The 23,148-nt window shown below is 37.3% G+C and overlaps 1 protein-coding gene across 11 annotated transcripts; it reads left to right on the forward strand.

Moving 5' to 3' along the window:
- The first annotated feature begins 422 nt into the window (after nucleotides 1-422).
- On the forward strand, nucleotides 423-22,617 carry map7d2a (MAP7 domain containing 2a). Of its 11 annotated transcripts, XM_077241141.1 has the most exons (19): nucleotides 524-731; nucleotides 4,478-4,588; nucleotides 5,175-5,279; nucleotides 5,409-5,486; nucleotides 7,644-7,807; nucleotides 9,352-9,451; nucleotides 10,638-10,727; nucleotides 13,009-13,121; nucleotides 14,236-14,351; nucleotides 14,487-14,839; nucleotides 15,623-15,773; nucleotides 16,639-16,810; nucleotides 16,990-17,094; nucleotides 17,355-17,405; nucleotides 17,664-17,718; nucleotides 19,097-19,308; nucleotides 19,552-19,952; nucleotides 20,453-20,712; nucleotides 21,356-22,617. In XM_077241141.1, the coding sequence occupies exons 2-18, from the start codon at nucleotides 4,489-4,491 to the stop codon at nucleotides 20,709-20,711; spliced, it is 2,625 nt and encodes an 874-aa protein (XP_077097256.1). In that variant the 5' UTR covers nucleotides 524-731; nucleotides 4,478-4,488; the 3' UTR covers nucleotide 20,712; nucleotides 21,356-22,617. The 11 variants fall into 11 exon arrangements, 10 of the variants coding, with proteins under 10 accessions (XP_077097254.1, XP_077097255.1, XP_077097251.1 ...); XM_077241136.1 differs by having other exon boundaries at nucleotides 474-731; nucleotides 5,175-5,270; nucleotides 19,097-19,952; XM_077241135.1 differs by having other exon boundaries at nucleotides 478-731; nucleotides 19,097-19,952.
- Nucleotides 22,618-23,148: the final 531 nt, after the last annotated feature.

Raw genomic sequence — 23,148 nt, forward strand, 5'->3', positions numbered from 1 at the left:
ATTAATAATATTTTTAACATCTGCTATTGTTAAGGGTAACATCCATATGAAAGATATTATGATAAAAAAATATATTCGCATGTTAAGGAAGAAGAAAAAGACAGAACGTAGTATACGTGTATAATCAAAATAAAGTAATTTAATTATTTGTAAATATCCATAGTTCTGATTGCTTTGCGGCTTGAAAGTCCTTGTGAGGTTTCAGGTAAATCATAATGTCAGCTTTGAAATGGGTGTTATTGGGTATTCATTCAGACCATTCACATAAATAATGTTTATGAATGTATAACTTGCCAAGTAATATAAGATCTAACATAAACATCATCTTTCTCTGTTAATTTTAAATTATGCTATTATTCAAATATGTAGGCTAGTATCTAAGTTACATGTGACCGTGACGTTCGAATTTGCATATTTTTTAGGTCAATGGAATTGACCGTTCGCAAAACCCCGCCCTCGAACGGTCCTCGTCCAATCATAACTTAGCAACTGTAGCTAAGGAGAAGGACCTCCGTCAAACATTGGGATTTCAGCAAGATGGTGAAACGATGCGCCTATGGCACCTGCAAGTCTGACACCAGGTACCCCAAAAGTTTAGAGGGAGGGGTCGTTTTTTTCGCATTTCCAAAACCCAAGAGGAAAGATGCCGACAATGGATCAAGCAGTGTGGGAGACCTCACCCACAGCTAAATGCCTCGAAGATTAACAAGCATACATATGTCTGCTCTAAGGTAAGTAAATCTAGCGAGCTAACTTAGCATATAAATGATCAATAAGTAGTAATAAGTAGTTATCAATTGTGGTTCTATGTAGCATTATTATCGAAAGTAGTAAAGTTAGAACATTAGGATACTTTATTTTTCCGTAGGAAATTCAGGCAGCCTGTAAGGTAGCTGTTAGCCTGTCAAGCACATATTGCTATCGACACAGACAATTTAGCAAGAGGTTGACGGTCACTGGTGGCTATAAAATCTGTAAAACTGAATTTAACAGTTGTGGTTCCATCTAGCATTGTTACCGAAAGCAGTGCATAACATTTAACCAACAAATCAACGCGTTGCCATCTGTAAAGTCATAACATACTACGCTAACTGACAATCGCTAATAGAACAGGTAGAATCTGAATCTTTGTAACCTAAACTAGATTGTGTAGGTCTGACACATGACAGAGAATGTTGGCTGGGAAAATATTTAAAATTTAAAACATAGGCTAGGCTACTTACCCGGCAGTGCAGGAACAGGACTGGTCCACAAGGCTGTGTTGGTTGCATTGCAAGAATAGGTCGTGAGGTTTCTGATTCTTGGACTGAGACAGGTACACCTTTGCCTCGATTGTTGTCATATTCCCGTCTTTGCTTATTTTGACATTTTGGACATATCCCTCCACTGCATATTGCAGCCCTTTCTGTAGTGCCCTGGAGGATATGTCTGCCGCATTGCTCCAAAACCAATCACTTATATTCAACCCAGCCATGACTATGTGTCTGGTTCTCAATTGTTTGACGGGCGTAGTAACAGTAACTAGGGGGCGTGGCTTTTGCGAACGGTCAATTGTTTGGACGCGTAGCTCGCGACGACACATAAAATCTACACGCTATAAAAAAATAAATCAAATTAACATTTTTGCTGCTATTGTTCGTTGTTTTCTCTCTTTTCTCTGTGTATAGACTCATACAAAACTGGATTTTAATTAAACAATTTCAATTTGTACTATTATTGCTTTCTTCAATTCGCCCTAAGTACACTTAAAATGTGTAATTTGAAAAGTTTTGTTTGTGAATATGTGGACGTGGGCAGTCGTTTCTCGAAGATCGAAATCAGTTGGCTCTATTTCACCGCTGTCGATGACGTCACTCAGTGTTTCAGCACTACTGCGCTGTCCAGTCTCTCTAACCAGACCCTCTCCACAAACGCTATTCGGGTGTTAGTATCCTCTTTACGGGACAGCTGGTCAGAAAACTCCCGACTGCCGCGCGAGACTAACTTTCCTCTCAATCCGATTCATCACTGCATAACAATCTGTGATAGAACCACAGAGCACATTCTGCTGAAATTGTAGAAAGCGGATCGGTTCCCGGTACCGCAGCGGCAGTCCAGGAAGGGGCTGGCTATGCTGTTTCTCTTGGCCTGAATTTTTGGGGATCGCGTTTAGCTGCGTCGCTGTCCGTGACATTGCGGTTGGGAGAGCCGCCAGTGGACCACGAAAATGGCGGAGAACGCTGTCAGTACAACGACAGGTGAGCGACTTGCGGAAAGGTAACATTCTGTCTGTCAATATTTCAGTAAGCGTACCTGCGGTGTTTTCTTAGTGTGGTATTGGATGAGTAGGACAATGATTCACTCATAGATATGTTAATGCTTATCTAGCATGCATATTAGCTTACAGTGTGGCGATGAAGAACAATGACTGAGGTGCCCAGTTGAATTATTTCCTTTACAAAATGCTTCTGTCTGATCTGGCCGATAAAAAAACAAACGCTAAAGCATTGATTTATTATGCTTTCACATCCTAACTGGCCTTGCTCTACTTCGGAATTCTTCTTTCATTTAGTCCTATTACCTTTTGCTTGTTCAGATTTAAAAAAAAAAAAAAAAACTCGCTGCAGGTCTTTATTGTTTGTTTGTCATCCTCAGGGGCAAGTAGCCTACATTATTTTTGTATTGCGTTGCATTCTCATGGCATGGGAGGCTCTCGAAAGTTGACGGGGCGAACACCGCCCAACACTATAAAGTCAAAACTGATGAGATTAGAGCCGTTAAGTCTAAACCACGTCCATTTGCCAAATTAATTTAATGGAAAATCGATGAAGAGAGCAACATCCGGCTCAGGAGCTGGCTTGAGTGAATGCGTGTGATTTAAGCAGCATCTGCAGAACTGTCCCTGTCCTACTGCATGTTACTTTAGTGTCCTAAACCAAATCTGAATAGTGCACTTAGTGTGTGCATTAAGTATTTTGACAGATCACTCTTAAGTTTAAGATTATTATGGAGACTTACTGCTGTAAGTATATAGTTAACAATAAAGTTATGTAGACTTTAAGTATGTAGACTTTAAGAACTGTTCAGTGTTCACAGAAAGGTTCTTTGGGGAACCTATAATAGTTATTCTTTTGCATCGCTACGAAAACCCACTTTTGGAACCTTTATTTTTAAGAGTTTTCAACAGTTTGAGTTTTATCAGCCATGTCTAAACATTTCGGTTCTTTGATATAGTGTGTTATAAATGTGACAGAGACCAGCTATTAGGAGCTGTGCAAGTAAACCTTGCTCCTCTGGCCTCAAGAGGCACACTAGCAACTGAAGCTAGAGCCTGCGGTCTTTAGCGCCCTTGTTAGCTCGCCCACCTCTCATGCTGGCAACCTGGGTGCGAGGCCTGCACAGAGTAAGGGCGAGTAGGACCTTGAGGTGTTACATTGATACCGTGACCCGGATGTGAGTGAGGTTTAGGGGGGTGAGTGTAACGCAGGCCAGCTAGTAAGAGCTGTTGATAAACCTCACTCCCCTGGCCTCAAGAGGCACACTAGCTAGAGGATATATATATATATATATATATATATATATATATATATATTCATTCATGCTCTTTAGTGCTAAGTAAAGATACCAGAGAACCTACAAAATTATTTATAATTATTTAAGATTATTATAAAAACCCACAGTATTTGTAGTGCTGTGTTGCTTTATTGATTGTTCTGTCTGACATTGAGCTCACACATTCTCAGTCAGCTTTATGTGCACTCTCTGATTCTTATAGCAGAGCTTGTGTGTGTACTGGGAATATAGATTTGGGAGCAGAGAGACAGAGAGAAAGGAAGGAGACAGAGCCAACAACGGACACCATCATGAGTGAGCAATTTATTTAAAAGGACCGTCATGCAGAGGAAGGAAAGAAGATCGGAAACGGAACATAAAAAGATTTCAATGCTGTCAACAAGGAAATAGAAAATAAAGTAGACAATTTAAGAACCATCTAGTTATTTTTAGAGCCCACTGTACTCTTCTGTACTAAACTGCCTAATATATTGATTGTCAGTGGATTGTTTATTTCAATGAGTGTTGTTTATGTGTTCCCATGGGTGCAAATCTTGGTGGATAAATTATATAATGTCTGACTCTATGAAGTGTATGTGACTGTGAAATGACTGATTGTGTTTGCATTTAAAGTTTGTGAATATATGAAGCAGAAGTAACTAGGCCACAGCTTCAGATTTATAATCTAGTCCAGAAAGAATCAGTGGTCTCTTCTTTCTGCTAGACTCAGAACATAAACAAACTCTCTGTTTAGCCTACCTCAATTTGTTCAACAGAGATTCTGTTGAGTCTGAGTCTGCCATTTTATATACTTATATGTGTGTCTTTATAACTCAACTACAATATCTCTGTTTAACAAGGCCAGATGTCAAGGTCTTCTCAAAACTGAAGCTTGCCATTTCAATCAATTTTCACCACGATTGGTGTGTTCTCTCTTTCTCTGCAGTTACTAAAGTCATGACATCACCTTTAACTCCGGAAAAGAAATCTCAAAGCAATGGCCATGACTCACCAACTTACCAGAAAACCAACCCAGGCAGCCCTTCTATGAAACAGAGTAAGACCCTCCTACACTTTGCCCAGTAACATTAATGTTGAAATGTTTCGTTTTTGTGATGAATCAAGTAGAGTGCAGACAAGTTTAGATAAGCCAAACTACTAGTTTGTTCCAAAAATAGCAGACAGGGTGGTAGAGGTGTTTGGAAAACCAGTTTGGAAATAGTAAAACAAATTTAAGATAGGACAGTGCAGATGAGACAGGAAAGAATGGGGCAGAGAGGGGAACAAGGCTATTGGCACAGACAGAAATAGTCAACATTATTACAATTCTGTGCTGATAGTGATGCAGAAGTTGTACACTGCACCTTTATTAAACTATTAAAGTCAGTTCTTGGATTCTCTGGGAATCAAACCCACGACTTTGGTGTTGGGAGCGCCATTCTGCATTTTTTAAGCTACAGGAATGCATTTATTATATTATATTATATTATATTATATTATATTATAAACTGTATGATTTTTGGACAGATATCATATTGTTGAAAAGAGGTTGATTGCAGAATTAACAATGGCTACTAATGAACTTTCACTGACACGGTTTTCTTCTTCATCCTCCTCATCCTTTATCTTCATCCTATCTAAAGCTGATGCACTGGCCCCACCCATTGTCACAGAAAAGAAAACTCAGAATGGGCACGCTTCGCCTTCACGCCATTTGGCCAATACCAACGCATATGCAGGTAAACAATGTAAGTCCCACCTTTTCTGTTTGTGTAAACTCTGACTGTTTGTCTAAAAGCACAGGCACTGTAAAACCTGTCTAAAGAGATAAAGTGTCTATTTTCCTGTTTTTATGTTTCCCTGTCACTCTGTCAAAGATTTGGAGGGCTATTTGAAGACAGATGATAGGATGAGGCTTGCCAAAGAGAGACGTGAGGAGAGGGAGAAGAGTTTGGGTAAGTGTGTCTGTTTATGTCTCTGTATGTGTGAGGCAGTAATTGACTCACAGGGCGATTTCAACTTTGGATGGGCCATCATTTAAGTTTTTAATCAATGCATTTGGCAAATGCTTTTATTCAAAGCAACTTACATTGTATTATTGAAAGTATATATTCAGTAAGTTCATGTATTTTTGGAAATTGACCCAATGATCTTGGTGCTGCTAGCACCATTCTCTACTTGCTCTACAGGAAAGACTATACGGATCTTTTTTATTTTATTTATCAAAATTGCAAGTGTTTGTCAGTATATATATAGTGGTGGTGTATTAATTTGTATTTCTTTTCTTTAACACTAGACACAGTGCAATGGAAATATCTTGAGATAGATTTTAAAACAACTTAAAAAACAATTAAAAAAAACTTTGAAGCCAATTGTGAAGCTGTGTGTGAAATGGGGCACAAGCGTTTGTTTTATTTAAGGAATCTTTCCAATTTTCACAGTGATAAAACATTGATGACCTTAATATTTTATCATGCTTGCATTGAAATGATTCTCTCTTTTTTCCTAGTGTTTTGGTTTGAAAATATATATTTAAAGAACAGAAACTCTTTGAGTCAAATAGTAATAGTAGTAATAGTCTAATAAAGTGGTTCCCTTATGGTTTGGCCATGGGACCAATATTTTCCCAAGGTCATTAAACCTGCCTTCCCACTTTACTTAACATAAATATAAATTGTAAGAATATCACTAACACTGATGAATAGACATTATAAGGTAAGGCTAATAAATAACAGTCCTAAACTAGTTTTTGATAATACAATAAAGTAAGTTTCTATGAAAGTGAGTTAGTATGATCATCAAAAATATAGAAAATAACAAAAAGTGAACAAATAACATAAAGTTAACAAAAAGTGGTATTTTGGGTTACGGTTATAGAAGCTAGTTACACTGATATATATACTAACATGAACTGTTAATAAAACCTGTATTCAAAAATCCTTCCCAGCAAACACAAGACGTACCAGTTACGTAATTTATTGGTACTTTTTGGTAATTTCATAACTTGCTAATTGACAACATAACTAGACACATGCACAAAATTTCATGTGAAATCAGCACGTGCAACTAAAGAGTGCGTGCCGCGAGCACAGTATAAGATATGACAGGACAGAATTTTTTTTTTTTTTTTGAGGTAAGAGACTTTTTATTTTGTAACAAGTTACGAAAATAATTCTAGAATAATGACACTGACATATAGCCTGACAACATCTCATACTGCAACATGACATCATGACTTTGCGTAAACATACACGCCACTTTCAAGTCAAGTGGCGTGTTATCTATACGCATTTTGAGCTATCCGCGTGTATGTCCACGCCGAAATCTTTTGCGTGTATGTCTACGCCATTAAATGTCCGAGTGATTCGGCGTGTATGTGTACGCCGTGAAATGTCCGAGCGAAACGAAGCAAAATCTATATCTACATGTGTGGAGCGATCTTTTTTTTCCTAGGATGGTAGGAGAACACTCATAAATGGTATTAACCCCAGTGACGGGTAGGTTTAGGGACGGGGTTGGGGTAGGTCATATATCTATATATACATAATACAGTTATATAACGTTAAGTCAAAGGCGTTGATAAACACGCTGAAAAGCGATTATGCGTGTTGATAGCACGCCAAAAATGGAAATACGAATTGGCGTGTCATACATACGCCATTTCATGAGATCAGTCTGCATACTGAATCAGGACAATGTGTTTTTCACATCTGATGGTCTAGTAGGCTGCTTTACCCAGCATGTCTGTGTATTAGACAGTTACAGCGGATGAATGCTGTGATATTTAATGATAACTCCCGTCCTTTGTACAGTTGTTTGTAAGACGTTTTTTAAGATGCATGCACTTGTCCGCTACAAACCAAATCTACCTAAGGGTACAACTTAACCCTTAATAACCTGTCCTGATATCTAAACAACACAATGCTAATTGCCAAAGATGTTTGTCCAGTTTATTGCATGTCTACATAGACCAACAATTGAAAAAATGGCGAATGTACACAAGAACATTCCCTGTGAGAAGCTGTCAGTAACGATGATGAGCTTTGAGTTGGATAGTGTTTTTTTCATGACAAGCCTGAATGTAGTCAATAGTTTCTCTCGCTCTTTCTCAGCTGCACGGGAGCAAGCTATAAAGGACAAGGAGAAGCGAGCACAGCTGCAGTACGAGAAGACGGTGGAAGAGCGATGGAAGCGGCTGGACGAGCAGAGACAGAAGGAGGAGCTTCGCAGGGCAGCCGTGGAGGAGAAGAGAAGACAGCAGCTAGAAGAGGAGAAGGTCAGAGATCTCTAGTCAAATCCACCAGTCATAGGTTAATGAGTCACTGGAATTATAGATACTGTTTTTCTTTTCATTTGAGAAGGACAGAAGATAATTGTGCTCCTCTTCCCTTGACCTTTCGGATGCTATTATGCTCATACGGCACTGATATGCCAGATGTCAGGACAGTAATTTCAAACATCCCTTGTGATTCAACTCCAATAACTGTGGGACAGCTACTGTACAGCATGTATTGTAAATACATTTAGGGCTGCAATGTGATTAAAACCATCTGAATTTAGGAAGAAGAAGAAAAAAAGAATCATGACATTTTCAGCAAATGCACTGTATCTATGGCAATGAATGCATGCCTTGCCATGTAATATCAGCCACCCACAGGGCAGACACTATTCTTACACTCTCATTTATCTGTTATGAGCCTGCGAGTGTTTACTGGGTGTCGTGGCTTGTGATACTTCTCCAATCAGAGGGATTTGGCCAGATCAGATCAGACTTTATTTTAATCCTTATCTCTCGCTGGGCTGTGGATTCATTATTCTTCTCAAACACGGCCTTCATCTGCCACACAGTCAGCTTTCACAGTTACGTTCATTTGGAAAAGCAGATCCTGAAAATGAGTGGGCAAAGAAAGAAAGAGGAACAAGGTGGCATGCGGGGGAGGTGATGCTGGTCTTAACAAATGTTGCTGGAACCATTTTCATAGATGCAAAGCAAACTCAAATGAAAGCGTAAATAAGATGGCTGAAACTTGCTACCTGAATAGTCATGTGAATATTTGAGTATACGACTTGCTGATCATGTGGTGCTTATTAGGGCCCTTTCTATAGAAGGGAATGAGTTCTAGTGCTAATCATTACAACCTGAAATCCTAGTAAAGAACTTAATGAGGGAAATTTAAAGTTACGGTTATAGTTAGTATCTTAGTCGGTGATGTTCCATTCTTTAAAGAATTTTTAAAATGTTTTTGAAATATTTTTTTTGTGCTAACCAAGGCTGCATTTATTTGATCCAAAATACAGTAAAAACAATAATTTTGTATTTTAATATATTTTAAAATGTATTCCTGTGATTGCAAAGCTGAATTCTCAGCATCATTACTCCAGTCTTCAGTGTCACATGATCCTACATAAATCCTTCTAATTTGGTGATAATTCTGATTCTGATTTGGTGCTCAAGAAATATTTGTAATTATTATCAATGTTGAAAACAAAAATATATTATTAACAGAAAGTTCAATAGAGCAGAATTTATTTGAGATAGAAATATTTTATAACATTATAAATGTCTTTACTGTTACAACTGATCAATTTAATGTATCCTTACTGAATAAAAGTATTCAGTTCAAAGTTTCTTTCAAAAAATAAAACATCTTAGCCCAAACCTTTGAACGGTGGTGCATATGAGCACTCATATGGAATTATGCGTATTCTTCTTTCAGTGCATATATCTGTTCACAGAGTAGTTGTGCTAATATTGTTGGTGTAAATATCCATTGGTGAAGTGAGTGTCTGGTGTTTCCTGTGCTGTAACGGCATACACAGGAGCGTCTGGAGGCTCTGATGAGGAGATCACATGAGCGCAGCATGCAGCTGGAGAACAGGAATAAACGCTGGGTATGGGGTCCCGGCGGCACTGGTCAAGGTGAGTGTAATGAACACGCATGACATTGGATGAAGAAAAGGAGAGACTTGGTGGATGGGAATGAGTAGTGATGGAGTGAGAATGGCACTACTGCGATTCAAATCTTTCATGGAATGGTGGATTGAGACCGCTCATGAAGATGCTTTTATTTTGCAATTTTCTAAATTCAATTTAATTTATTATTAAAATGTTCATTTTATGTCATTTTTTACATTATTTATTTATTGTTACATAGTAGTTAAATACAAGATTATTGGCTTTAAATGTTTTTTTTTTGTTATGTAAATTTTCCACAGAGCAGTTGTATGTTAAGAGCTGTTGTGCATCTACAGTGCAGCGTCTTTGCATTTGCATGATTTTCGTCTGGGCTTTAGGACACAGCTTTACTAGAGCTGAGCTCAGGTTTCATAATTCATGAATCTCATCAGAGAGGAAAAACAGGCAGGCATAAGTGAATCAGCACTTTCTGTGAGCTGCGCTCCGTCCCTTTGGCTTGATTTAGATACACGCTCATTAATTGGTTAAGAAATTGGTTATTGATTTGGAGCCTTAATTTTAATCATTAAAAAAGCTAGGGAAGTTCAAAAGGAAAAATGTGTGTTTGTGTAATATGTTTGAGGTCATTGTAGATTGTAAAATAAAATAAAATGTCAACATTATTAAATTATTTATTTATTTTTAAATTGAAAAGACATCTCAAATTAAAAAGTTACATTTATTAATTTAGTGTGTGCTTTTATCCACAGTGATATCTGAACGATTCATCTTAAGACACAATCATCCTAATTCCTGTTGCTTTATGTTTATCCCTAGAAATTAAGTGTGAATGCTTATTGAGAGCACTGAGATGATTTCAGGACTTGATCATAAAAGTGATCACATGATTGGTGTGTGCGTGTGTGTGTGTGTGTGTTTTGTGTGTGTGTGTGTGTGTGTGTGTGTGTGTGTGTGTGTGTATAAAGGACACTGGTTTTGAGTTTGAGTGTGTCTGAAGTCAGATCAGCCCTGCTCATTGTGTCTGGCTGTTATGCTTGGAGAGTGCCAGAGTATGTGGTGAAAGTTTTTAGGTGTGTGTGCTAAGCTACACACACACCACCCCAAAAACACACACTTCACCTAAGGGTGCCCAGTCTGTCCATAACGCTGTGCTGTTTCTGCTGTGCTCTGCCGTGACCCCATCGCCCAGGTGACTGGGAGAATGCCCCGCCTCCTCTCTCTGCTGCCCTCCCCCATGACCTCGCTGCCCCCTCTCCTACTGCCATCGAATCAGGCAACGGTATGAACCCTAAAGCTGGCCTTTTCTCACCACCTTCTGCCTCCTGTCCCCTCAGATTGACACCATTCTTCTAGTTTTTAGTTTTCCATCCCAAAACTCTAAACCAGCCTGCTCTCCTTCCCTGGTTCCTGCTTGAGCACTTACGGGGCTAAATGGGGTAAACGCTTGCATAATATCCAAATGTGACCCAGTTGCACTTAGGTCTCAGACAAGAGACTGGCCATTAACGCTATGTAAAATTAGCTGCCTTGAAAATGTTTTTAGATCAAGAGCCAGCAAGATAAGGGGATGACAAGAGAAGGCTGCTTTCAAGTATGGGAATGTCCAAGATTTTTGTTTTGCTGAGAAATTCACATGCTGCTATATCTAATCTGAATGTACAGTGCCTTGTAAACATATTCAGGTCTTTAGCACCTTCTCTCAAACACTGAATTACAAACCCTTTATTTAAATTCAGTTTAATGTGATTTTTATTTTATTTTTAACCACTGAAAGCCAAAATCAGTTTAATTGGTGGTGCATGCTATGGCTAATCCTAATCCTATTACAATAAAGGAGGGACATGAGCCATATCTAAGGACCAGACTCCCACAAATATTTAGGAAAATTGCATATAACATTTCAATCTGATGCATATTTGCCAGTCATACATAAATTAAACGGTTAAGGTTTTGCACTGGAAAAATCATGCCAAAGTTTAATTTTAACTATTGGCATCTAGTTGGTTTAATAAAATTAAAAAAACATAATTTCAAAATGTATTTATTCAAATAGGTTAGAACATGATGTTTATAATCATGTTTATTCAGTTAAAAAGAATGAATATGGATCAAATATGGCTAGCTAAGGAACGAACATATTCAGTTATAATTAAAATATATGAGATTGAAATAAATTGGATTTATTGATGATAAATATATAACTCGGTCATTTGTGTATTTAAAACGCATTCAGTTTGCATGCAAGGGTCAGAAATTGTATTGTAAATCGAATGCATAAATCTTTATAAAAATTTATAATTTAAGTGTATCACACTTGGGGATGTGTCAATACAAAACCACATAGAAATCATAGAAAACCCAAAACCCAAAAATCTAGGAATTGCATTGCAACATGCTAGCAACCACATAGTAACACCCTGGCAACCACCTAGACAATCCTAGCATCATGACAGCATGTTTTGCACAGGCCAGAACCACTTGCAATGTGAAAATACCCCTTAAGCAAATAGAGCCTCGTGGAAATCGCATCTATCTGACCATCTGTGGCACTATTTCAATATGGTGCTAAGCTGAATTGTTGCTTTGAAATAAAAAACAAAACAAAACAGAGAATTGGAGAATTGTGAGTCTGAATTCTTTAGCACGGCACTGTATATTTATTGTGCACTTGCTCTGCTTAGTACTTGGTTGGTGAAAGTCAAAACAAATCTGAATGTCAGTGTGCTGCTGTGTCTTCTTGTGAGTTTTCTATGATTGTGACTGTACATTTTTTACTAACAACTTTATTTGAATCTGAACCAGTACTTTAATTACAGCTATGGTTATTTCAGTGTTGAAGTGTTGCGTGTGCATGTATGTCTGTACATGGGTAGATTTTCATTGTATTTGGATCTCAGCAGGCATGGTTACATAGACTTAACTACACACACACACACACACACACACACACACACACACACGTGCGCACATCCATGCATATATTAACCCATTCAGAACCCCTAATTGCCCTTCATCATTTTGTAATGCATGTTAAAAAAGAGGCTTTGGACACACCTATCCAAATACATCCCTCCATCTCTCCATTCATACTAATGTTGTCAGTCCCATCCATCCAATTCATCCCTACCTTTTCCCCATTCTTTCTCTGCATTCCTCCATCCCTTTCTCTGTCAGCCCGTCATGGTCATCTGAATTCTATGGACAAACAAAAAGTGAATCGCCTCCTCACACACACACACTCCTCACTGGGTCGCTGTAACAGTGCTGCAGAGATGCATCTGTCCTGCCTGCGCTGCAAAGATAACACACACACACACACACACACACACACACTCCACAACAGGTGTATTGTGTTGTGAAAGCTTGGAGCTGAATTACATCTCTGTTCATTTGTGCCACTGAATGTTTTTGTTTTGTTTGTTTCAAATAACCAAAGAGTGTGTATATGTGTACATGTGGCTTACTAAGTGTTTAATATCAGTTTACGCTGTGTAGACAAAAATGGAAATATTGATAGATCTATTCTGACTGAGAAATGCCCTTATGTCTCTCCCATTCAGTGCCCCCCAGTCCTCACAGGTCACCTTACCGAGGGTCACCGAGCCGCCGCAGAAACAATCCTGTGCCAGCAGAAGAGTCCATTGGAGCTGTCAGTGCCCCCAACACCCCCAAGGTCAGGACATACAGTGTCTGTTACAAACTCAAAAGAACCTCACTCTTTTATTAGCTAGTCATACTGTCCATTCAGACATCCAAATACAGGCAATTAAACACTTTTATCCTTCTATTGTATACATTATCTTCATTGTCACTATCTAATTTGTATGTTCAGTTCAATTAAGAAGCTTTTTTAATTTGATTTTTAACACTCTAATGACAATTTGAAAAAAAAAATGAAGAAAATGTGCCCTATGGTATCACAATAGAAAATAGAACAGACAACTATTTCTTAATTTTTTATTAATTACTCCTCTGATTAAATTCATTTATTATTAAATGTCTCATTCTTTAAAGGTGATATTTTATCAATATTTTGTAAAAACGAATCTACTGTTTTTTTAAAGACACATTTAATTGATCAAAAGTGACGGTAAAGACATTTATATGTTTACAAAAGATTTCCATTTCAAATACTGTAAATGCTGTTCTTTTGAACTCCATTCATTAAAGAATCTTGAAAAAATATATCAGTTTTTAACAAAAATATTGAGCAGCACAATAAGTTTTCAGCATTGATAATAATAATATATATAAAAAAATGTTACCTAAGCATCAAATCCTCATATTCGAATTATTTCTGAAGGATCATGTGACACTGAAGACTGGAGTAATGATGCTGAAAAATCAGCTTTACCATCACAGGAATAAATTACATTTCAAAATATATATTCAAATAGAAAACAATTACTAGAATATTTCATAATATTTATGTTTTTACTGAATATTGGATCAAATAAATGCAGCCTTGGCATGCATAAGAGACTTCTCTCAAAAAAAGAAAAGAAATCTTAACTGATCTTTGAATAAAATCATCAAATTACCTTATAAAAAAGTTAAAAGACCTTCAGATAAGGTTGATATTCTGGAAAAACGTATTGATAAAAACAGAAATCGATAGTCAGGTTAAAACAGCACATTATTGGTTACTTTAAAGACTGCCCATTTGATTTCAGCAATGGAATTTTTTGATAGTGTTTGTGAAAAATGACAAAGCAAAGGAAACTGGTATGTTGCCATTTGGCAGCTATGTACCATAGAGTGTTATGTGTTATTTGTGTTTGTTGCAGAAGGAGAGATTGCGTAGAGAGAGGAGGACTGGCTCTCCGGCCACAGGTTCACCAGTGAGGCGAGCGAAATCTCCTGCTGATGTTACCCAGCGCTCCGCCTCACCTGCCACACCCAAGTAACATACACACACTTATCTATATATATATATTATATAGGATAGTAGCAAAGTGATCTCCAATTGATTACATTATTATTCAGTACTCTGCTGACTATAAGTATCTGAATCAGCTGTTTGTTTGTATGGTTGAAGGTTAGTGCCTAAGAATCGTACTCAGTCACCATGTACAGTGCGGCAGTATCCACCCTCCCCTATGAAACACAGACCCGCCACACCAGTCAGTGACAACAACAAGAAGACACAAGACAAAAAAGCTGAGGACGTCAAAAGTCAGGATCCAAAGGAGGGCCCTAACAATGAAAGTTTGGATAAGGCACCAAAAATGGAGACGTCTGTTTCCGGCACACCTCCTCCAGAAAGAAGTGGAGTAAAGGAGAAGAAAAGTGTTTTGGAAAACCAACAAAAAATTAATGACAAGATGGAGACCCCTGAGAAAAACCATCCCAAGTCAAACTGTAATGATGCGACTGCAAGCAAGTGTGCAGGTGGGTCTGAAACCTTTTACACAATATGACCTGCTGCTTCAGTACACTAGTGCAGACTCACTCAAGACATTATTTGTGGCTTTTCATATGTAGCTTATTTATCATATTTTAATGTGCTACCTTTTGTGTTTTGTTTTTATTTGAGTTGCATTATGTGCTGTTTTGGCACCGTTGACTGGATTACCATTCATTTGTTAAATGAATAATCTTGTCTTTTGGTGTGCGTCGGTCAGTTCAGCTTAAATTAATTGAAGACAAATATAAAATACAAAAAAAATACCAAATACTGTTCAATTAAAATAAACTAATTAAGATAAAACAGAGGCTAAAAAAATAACCAAGTGAGAGGAAGAAGTATAAAATTCATTTGTAAAGCTTTTAATTAACGGGATTATCAAAAATAGCCATTAATTACTACATGATTATGTAATATATACATTTTTGTGTTAAATCTTAAGAAAAAAAATAATTATATCATGATATATTGGCTACTGTTGCTGTGATATAAGATTTTGATCATACTGGATACCACACATGGCCTCATTAGCATTAAAGAATTACTATAGTATCTAAATTAGGAGTTTGGCCCTAGAAAAGGGGACTAAAGGGATCCTGTTTTGTGGTCCATGAGCTTTCTAAAGTTGAGTAGTTTTGGACTAGTGTCTCTCTTGTTAAAACTAATTTTAACTGCGATGATATGTCTAATTGGTATTCATGCTCTTTTCATCCACAGTATCTTTAAAATGTGAAAATGGTTTTACTCTTGCTTTCACTCTCTGACAGATCATTCACCGGTGAACTCTGCTGGCAAGGTGGTTGCTGGAACGACAGATGCTGAGGAGGCGTCTCGTCTGCTTGCAGAACGCAGGCGTCTGGCCAGACTGCTGAAGGAACAGGAGGAGAAACAACGCAGGGAACTGGAGGAGCAGGAAAAGTATGCGTCTGTGTGACTGATGCTATATTTGTATGTGTTCAGTGCTTGTTGAACGTTACTCAGACATTTAGGGCCCTATCATATGCCTGGTGCAATGCAGCGCCAGGCGCGATTCAAGTGTTTTTTGTTAGTTTCAGCCCGATGCAGTTATCATTTTCACGTCCTGCGCTGCGTTGTTTCAAATAGCAAATGCATTTGCTCCCAATTGTGTGCCCATGGGCGTGCTGGTCTGAAGACGAGATGTCTGAAACCTGGTCTGAAGTCAATGGCGCAATATTTGTTTTGTTATTTAAAGAGCGAAATATTAAGAAAAATAGGAAGTGTCTCTGTTTCAAGCCATCTAATGATGGCAGTAATGCACTGTTAAGTGCGGTTGCCAATAAAAGGAAAAAAAGAAGAAGAAGAAGAAGTTTAATCAGGTGTGTTTGATTTGGGAGACAAAGAAAACGTGCAGTGTTGGGGGTCCTCCAGGACACGTTTGAGAACCACTGCTTTAGACCATGCAATAAGATCGTTAAAATAGGGCCCTTATAATGAGTATGCATTGCATAACAATGTTATCAAATGCGCTACAAATTTGTGGGGGTTTTGTATGTTTTTCAATTCAATTCAAATTTATTTATGAGTAATTTATAAGTACCAAAGTGCTAAACAATTATAGGAAACTGAATATCTTATATGAAAGAGAGAATTAAAAATAGAAGAGAATTAAAAATACTTAAAAGAAAAAAAGCTAAATACTTGTGTTAAATACTTGCCAAAGTGATGATTGAATGTCGCTTGGATACAGTGCAGGAGTGAGGTTTTGGTGGTGCCAAAAGGAAGTTTCCTCATGACACTGTGTTGGTCTGTGTTTGATTTTCAGGCTAAAGAGTGAGCAACTTAAGAAGAGGCAGCTGGAGGTAAGAGCTCGACAGGAAGAGAAGACTCGTCAAGCAGAAGAGGAGAAATCTAGACAAGAGCAGCAACAGAAGAAGAGAGAGCAGGAGGAGAAAAAACAGAAAGAGAAGGAGCTCCAGGCCCGGATGGAGAAAGAGGTCAGACGGTTTAGAGTGAAATGACTCTTTTCAGTCACTGGACCAAAAAGCATTTGCTTGCAGTTAGATTCCAAACTTCTGAAGAATGTAATATTCTGTTTGCAATTGCATTTTCAAAACCAAAAACATCCATCCATCCACCCATACATAATCTTTTCAGTTGTGTCTGTGTTCAATAGAAAGAGGAGGCAGAGATTCGTGCTCAGGAGGACGCTGAGCGTCAGCGGCAGGAGAGAGAACATTTCAAACAGCAGGAGGAACAGGAGAGACAACAGCGGAAAAAGGTATAACCAGCAGCAAGCCACTGTAAACAGTTTTGCAAAGATCACCTGTATTATACACAACCCAGCAAAAGAGCAGAAGCTGTGCATGCGGTAGAAGGAAAGATTACACCACATAGAAATAAACTGTAAACACCAAACCTCACTGACCATTTCATTCAAGTCAAGTACAACATTTACTCCATTCATTCTTGTATTTTTGCAATGAGTCCACAATAAAAAGTGCTTACATTTTCTTGGTATTTGCTTAAATTCTCTTGCAGAGAATAGAGGAAATAATGAAGAGAACCAGAAAGAGTGACGGCGAGATGAAGGTATCTGTGAGAAACAGTCCATGCATCAATTTTAAATTTACAACTGTTTAGCATGACATCCAAGCTGAATACAGTATATGCACTCTACTGTAGAGCAGGAACGTGTGACTTCGTTCTAATACAATTAGGTAAAGCATTGTACAGCTACCTACATGGGTTACCATCCATATGGATGTCATATGAACAGCCCTTTTTCAAGTAGAGCGGATATGATTGCTCTGAAAGTTAAAGTAACAGAATGACCTAATATTCACACAGAGAGAGGATAGCCCAGAGCCCCTATCTCCTGTCTACTGCCCTGTCTCTCCACCAGGTAGGACTCAACCTTTCCTTGTTTTGTGAATGCAGACTGTTCTAGCGTATCTAATGTGTCAGGCAGGTCCTGCTGGTATTTTTCCATCACTGCAGTATCTACAGCAATGTCAGGAGAGGGCAGCAGGGGATCATATTCTCTGTCATAGGTTGTGTTCAAGGTGATCTATTCAAAGACTGCACAGACTAAATTTAGTCTGCACTGTTTTACATTGCAGGCATCTGTGTGGTTCTGTGACTTTGGTGAAAGGTTTTAAATTGTTACAAAAATCTTTCATTTAAAATAAATGCTGTTCAGTTGAACTTTCTATTACTTAAAGAATTCAGAAAAAGTGTATCAGTTTCCATAAAAATATTAAGCAGCTCTTCTGTTTTCAGCTGTGGTAATAATAAAAAAAAATGTCTTGAACAGCAAATCAGCAAATTAGAATGATTTCTTTTTTTTAAATTTAATTCAATTACAGATAAGTATAATGCAAGATGTACATGACAAATATTGGGCATTGTGGTACAGTTCAGAGTATGTAAAACAGAGAACAACAACAACTAAAATATAAGTTAAAAAAAATGTTTTATTGTTTTTATAAGCTTTTTGTTTAGTGATCTCATGTTGGAAAGGGTTTCAAGTATATTGTGAGATCAGTATTATAAAAGGTAATATATGACGGTTTCTTTTTAGTTATTTTTTACATATGAATATAAAACTTTGTCGAAATAATTAAAAGATTAATAATATAATTTCGTTTTTCAGAAAAATATGGGTTCGCAGGAATAAATAAACTCCTAAAATATATTAAAATGGAAAACAGGTATAAAAGTGTAATATTATTTCACAATATTTCTATTTTCTCTGTATTTTTGATCAAATACTCTTTCAAAAACATAAAAAATCCTATCAAATATGTGTATATTATGTATGTTTTTCCCCACCTCCCTTTAAAAATGTGCCTATGACTCTTACGGCCACAGCCATAACACAGAAGAGGGACATCATAACAAAGCTCGTTTCAATAGGGGAATTCATTATCAAATAGAAAATAAACATAATTGTGTAAGGAAAAACAATCGGGGATAACAAAAGAAACACCGCCAAAATCCCGCCGCCCAGACATGGCAACGAGGCTTCTTATATCCCTCACTCACATCAGTTCCTAATAAAACAAGCACACTCACAACAAGAACACTTTTCTGCCCCCTAAAGGTCAGACAAATCATTACACAAAACAAATCAATCAAAAATACATGCACATGTAACAATGACATTTAGTATCTTGCTGGTTTACTAACACGAGAGTGCTTTCCTTTCGATTGCAGACTAATATCAGGCAAAAAATATGATTAATTATTATAATAGTCTCCAACACCTCTTTTCTTTTCAGGTGGTAACCATTTGACCTCAGGGGCTGAGGTCAAATCTCAGGATAACATCATGCAGACAACTTTGCATGGCCAGACTTACAAACCGGAGAGTGAAGGGAAAAGACCAGAGAATGGCTGTACGACTAAACAGATGAAGTCATGCTCAAATCCCTCCTTGAACGGCCAAGTAAACATCAACCATACTGCAGTGAAAACAGAAGAGAAAGGAAAGGTAAGTGAAGAAAATGCCAAGACTAGTAGACAAAAGAGTGAACCGGTGAATACCCAAAGTTTACTAGTGAAAGAAGAGGTAAAGCGAGAAGACACATCCACAGCAAAGGTGCAGGTAACCCCGCTGAAGAGCTCGCCTGAAAACACAGTAGCAAATATTACGAGTGTGTTGACTACAGACAGCAAACCCAAAGTTTCCACCCAAGTGAAAATACCTGCAAATATGTCCACTCGCTGCTTACAGGAAAACAGCCTGACCAATGGAAAAAGCCAAAATATCACTCAGTTTGCCAAACAGGAGGCCAGTAACCAGGTGAAAACACCTGTAACTGTGCAAATGAATGGACAGGCCACAGCTCAGGGACCCAAGAAGGATATCCCTGTGAAGAAATCAGACATCCCTCATGCCAATGGACAGGGGACCTCAACAGTAACTGTCCCACAAGTAAAGACTCTTGCTCAGGCTGGTGAACATATGATAACACAGGTGAAATCAAAGGATGGAGGGAAGGACCACCCGCCCTCTCCCTTGACCCCATTGCCAGAGTCAAAACCGCCCCTGCCTATTATATATCTGCACACTTTGGAAGGGAAGAGTGGAGCGGCAGAGGACTCTGCAGATGAAGTGCAGTACATGGAGGTAAGGTGAGTTTGACACAATTACTGTGTCAACAAACCCTGTACACTGGACTGCCCTATACACTGACCAGGTAGGAACTACAAAATGAGAAAGAATAGAATAATGTACGTCCACTTTGTGATTTTTATTTACACACAATAATACTGAATCTGAAGCAGCCTAAAAAAACAAAACGGCAAACACATGTAAATAAAACAGACAAGCATAAGAATGAAGGAGATGCATATTACACAATATGTTATTTATGTTAAATACTTTATTCATATTAATATATATATAATATATGTATTTATAATATATATATATATAAGTAAATTTCAATGTGAAAATATCATTTGTGATATGTGATAACTTTTTATCTCTGGTATCCATTTATTTGTTTCTGCTTTTTTACATACAGCTGACATTATTCTGACTGAAACATTTGGGGGTATGAAGCACCTCAAATTTACTGGGAACATTGTCATCTAAAAATTTTTTGAATGTTTATTTTGTGTGTTCTCAGCCCCGTCTCGAAGGAGGAGTTAATCTCCATCCCAGAATTTTCCCCACTGAACTCTCCCCAGCAGAATGGAATGAGTAATATGCGTGCTCTAGAGGACCTGTTGGATCTGACGGGGCAATTAGCTTATCCCAGACTGTCTCCTGCTGCCAGCCTGGGCGACTTCAACAAGAATCTAATAGAAGGGGTCTGTAGCCCTGGATCTGACTCTAAACTCATCCCTAACAACCCTTCAGTCTCTGACAAACACCATGTACAATAAGGTACAAAATCGGCTAAAATAATTTGTGTACTCATGCATACAAAGACTGTAAGTATGAACAGATATTCGGTACCATTCAAATGTTTGGGGTTGTTATGATTTTTTTTAATGTTTATTTTTTTAACAAGGGTCTTATGCTCACCAAGACTACATTTTTTTATTTAAAAAATTACAATAAAAGCAGTAATATTGTGAAATATTATTATAATTGAAATGAACCGTTTTCTAATTTAAAATATTTTAAAATTAAATTTTTTTATTTATTCCTGTGATGGACAGCTACATTTCTATCATCATTACTAAAGTTTTTAGTGTCACATGATCCTTCAGAATCCTTATCAATATTGAAAACAGTTGTGCTGCTTAATATTTTTGTGGAAATTGTGATGCATTTTTTTCTGGATTGTTTTAAGAATAGAAAGTTAAATAGAACAGCATTTATTTGACATTATACAATTATTCACTGTCACTTTTGATCAGTTTAATGCAATCTTGCTGAATAATTTCTTTCTTAAAAAAATCAAAAAAAAATCTTGCTGACCCCAAAGATAAATAATTCTCTCACGATTTAAGAGATTGACCAGTTCCAATATTTTCATAGATACACCCTTATAATATAATATATATTACTGCTCCTTTAACAGGTAACGGGAGAAACTACAATGGTGCATCTGACAGCAAAGGAATAATTACTCATCACTTTCAACAGAAAAGGAAATAGTGGAAATGAAGATGCAAAGAAGGGAGAAACTGCTGGGCATGAGTGAAATTCGTCTTGTTTCAATGTTGTCCTCATTAAAAATTATGTCCTTCTGCCTTTAATCTTTACAGCACAAAAACCAAGTGTATTGAAGCCCTGATTCAATATTACGGACAGAATTTAACTCAAGCGTGAAGTGTTCACTAGATATGCGTGTTGTGTGTATGTTTATATACAGTTTTGGACGGCCACAATTGCTGGTAAGATGGTTTGGACAACACTTTGAAGGTATCTTGGTCTCTCAGGCCAGAGTTCAACATTTCCCAATAACATTGTCATCACTGGATAGAGACAGAACACTGATTGGTTACTCTTACATTTTAGGAATCATAAATGTATGAAGTAATACATAGTGTGTAATATTAACTCTTTGTAGTTAGAAATACATGATAAAATGTTTCTTTGTCAGTCGACTCTTTCTCATTGGTAACAGTATTATTATGAAATGTTTTGTTGAGTAATTGCTGTGTATTTTAAGCTCAACTAACATCTCCTGCATTGCATCGCATAACCTGCATTGTATTGAACCCCAGTTTGCTACTGAATGCTTGTAACGCAGGACATTAGTACATTAGACAAATATGACCATCGACAAATACAGCATGTATATAAAAAAGTAAAGGCAGTGAGCCCATTTTAAAGCCCTAGTTTACCAGTAATCAACTCAATAGTGTCATATTCTTCCTCCATCATCACTGTGCTTAACAATGTAGTTTCAGTTCTTTTGACAAATGTAAACCAGTTATATTGGAGTCCTGACTTTATTCCTTGACATCGAAGAAACAAAGTGTTGTGGTCCAAACCAAAAAAAAACATTGTTGTGCTTTTACTTGCTTAAACACTTCAATAGACTATGGGTATTTCAGGTATACCTGTCTGCAGTGGGTGGGTATGAGAGTTAACAGCTTTGTTGTTTAATTGTTCTATATAGTGTGGATGCACAGAAAAAAAGCTTACTTGAAAAATTATATGATTAGCCTGCAGGGAACTTCTAAACGTCTCCAAGTGTCTCCTCTTCAATCTCTAAATACAGTACAGCAGTGACTTGTGCAGTACAAGTTGTGATTACTGTAGATGATGTGCATGGTGGCATGAGCATCAAGCCATAATTATATGCCTAGAAACCAATAAACTGTCTTTACCAGATCACGTCTCCTGACATGTTTTTTTTTTGTTCTAGTATTTAATATCTTTTAACCCCAAGAATGAGTATTTATTAAATAAAATATGAATAATCAAATGTGTATGACCATTTCATGATTTTTTGCAGATGTAATAATTAATAGTAATTTTGGAGACCTATTTTTAGGCACACTTTGAACAAGACAATATATTATATTTTGTTATGTAATAAATGCAATAATATGATCATGTTTCACAGGGTAAAACCTTCTCAATAAGCTAGAAACACCCTATACAGGTAGACCAGTAATCTTAACCTAGCCCGCTTCCATACTGTTTGTCTTTAATGTATATCAAGTACATGCTAAATCTGACTGTGACACATAATTACCACAGAAAATAACTACTGAACAAGGTGATAAACAGCATATAAAAAATGCTGTCAATTAAACTGTATTTAACCCTGAATGTTCCTTTAAAACAGAGGACTTTTTAGACCAGAGCTTCAGACTGGGGGGCACAAACAGTTAATGTGGGAAAAAAAACTTAAAATTA

This window comes from Siphateles boraxobius, unplaced genomic scaffold (assembly GCF_051911475.1).
Source record: "Siphateles boraxobius isolate OS27281-9 unplaced genomic scaffold, OSU_SipBor_1 24, whole genome shotgun sequence".
Lineage (NCBI taxonomy): Eukaryota > Metazoa > Chordata > Actinopteri > Cypriniformes > Leuciscidae > Siphateles > Siphateles boraxobius.

Excerpts from the sequence above, each read along its gene's own strand:
- map7d2a (XM_077241133.1), top strand. The coding sequence starts at position 2,207 with ATGGCGGAGAACGCTGTCAGTACAACGACAG. Across the intron at positions 2,238-4,477 it reads CGCTGTCAGTACAACGACAG|TTACTAAAGTCATGACATCA; the intron begins GTGAGCGACTTG and ends CTTTCTCTGCAG. Across the intron at positions 17,406-17,663 it reads AGAGTGACGGCGAGATGAAG|AGAGAGGATAGCCCAGAGCC; the intron begins GTATCTGTGAGA and ends ATATTCACACAG.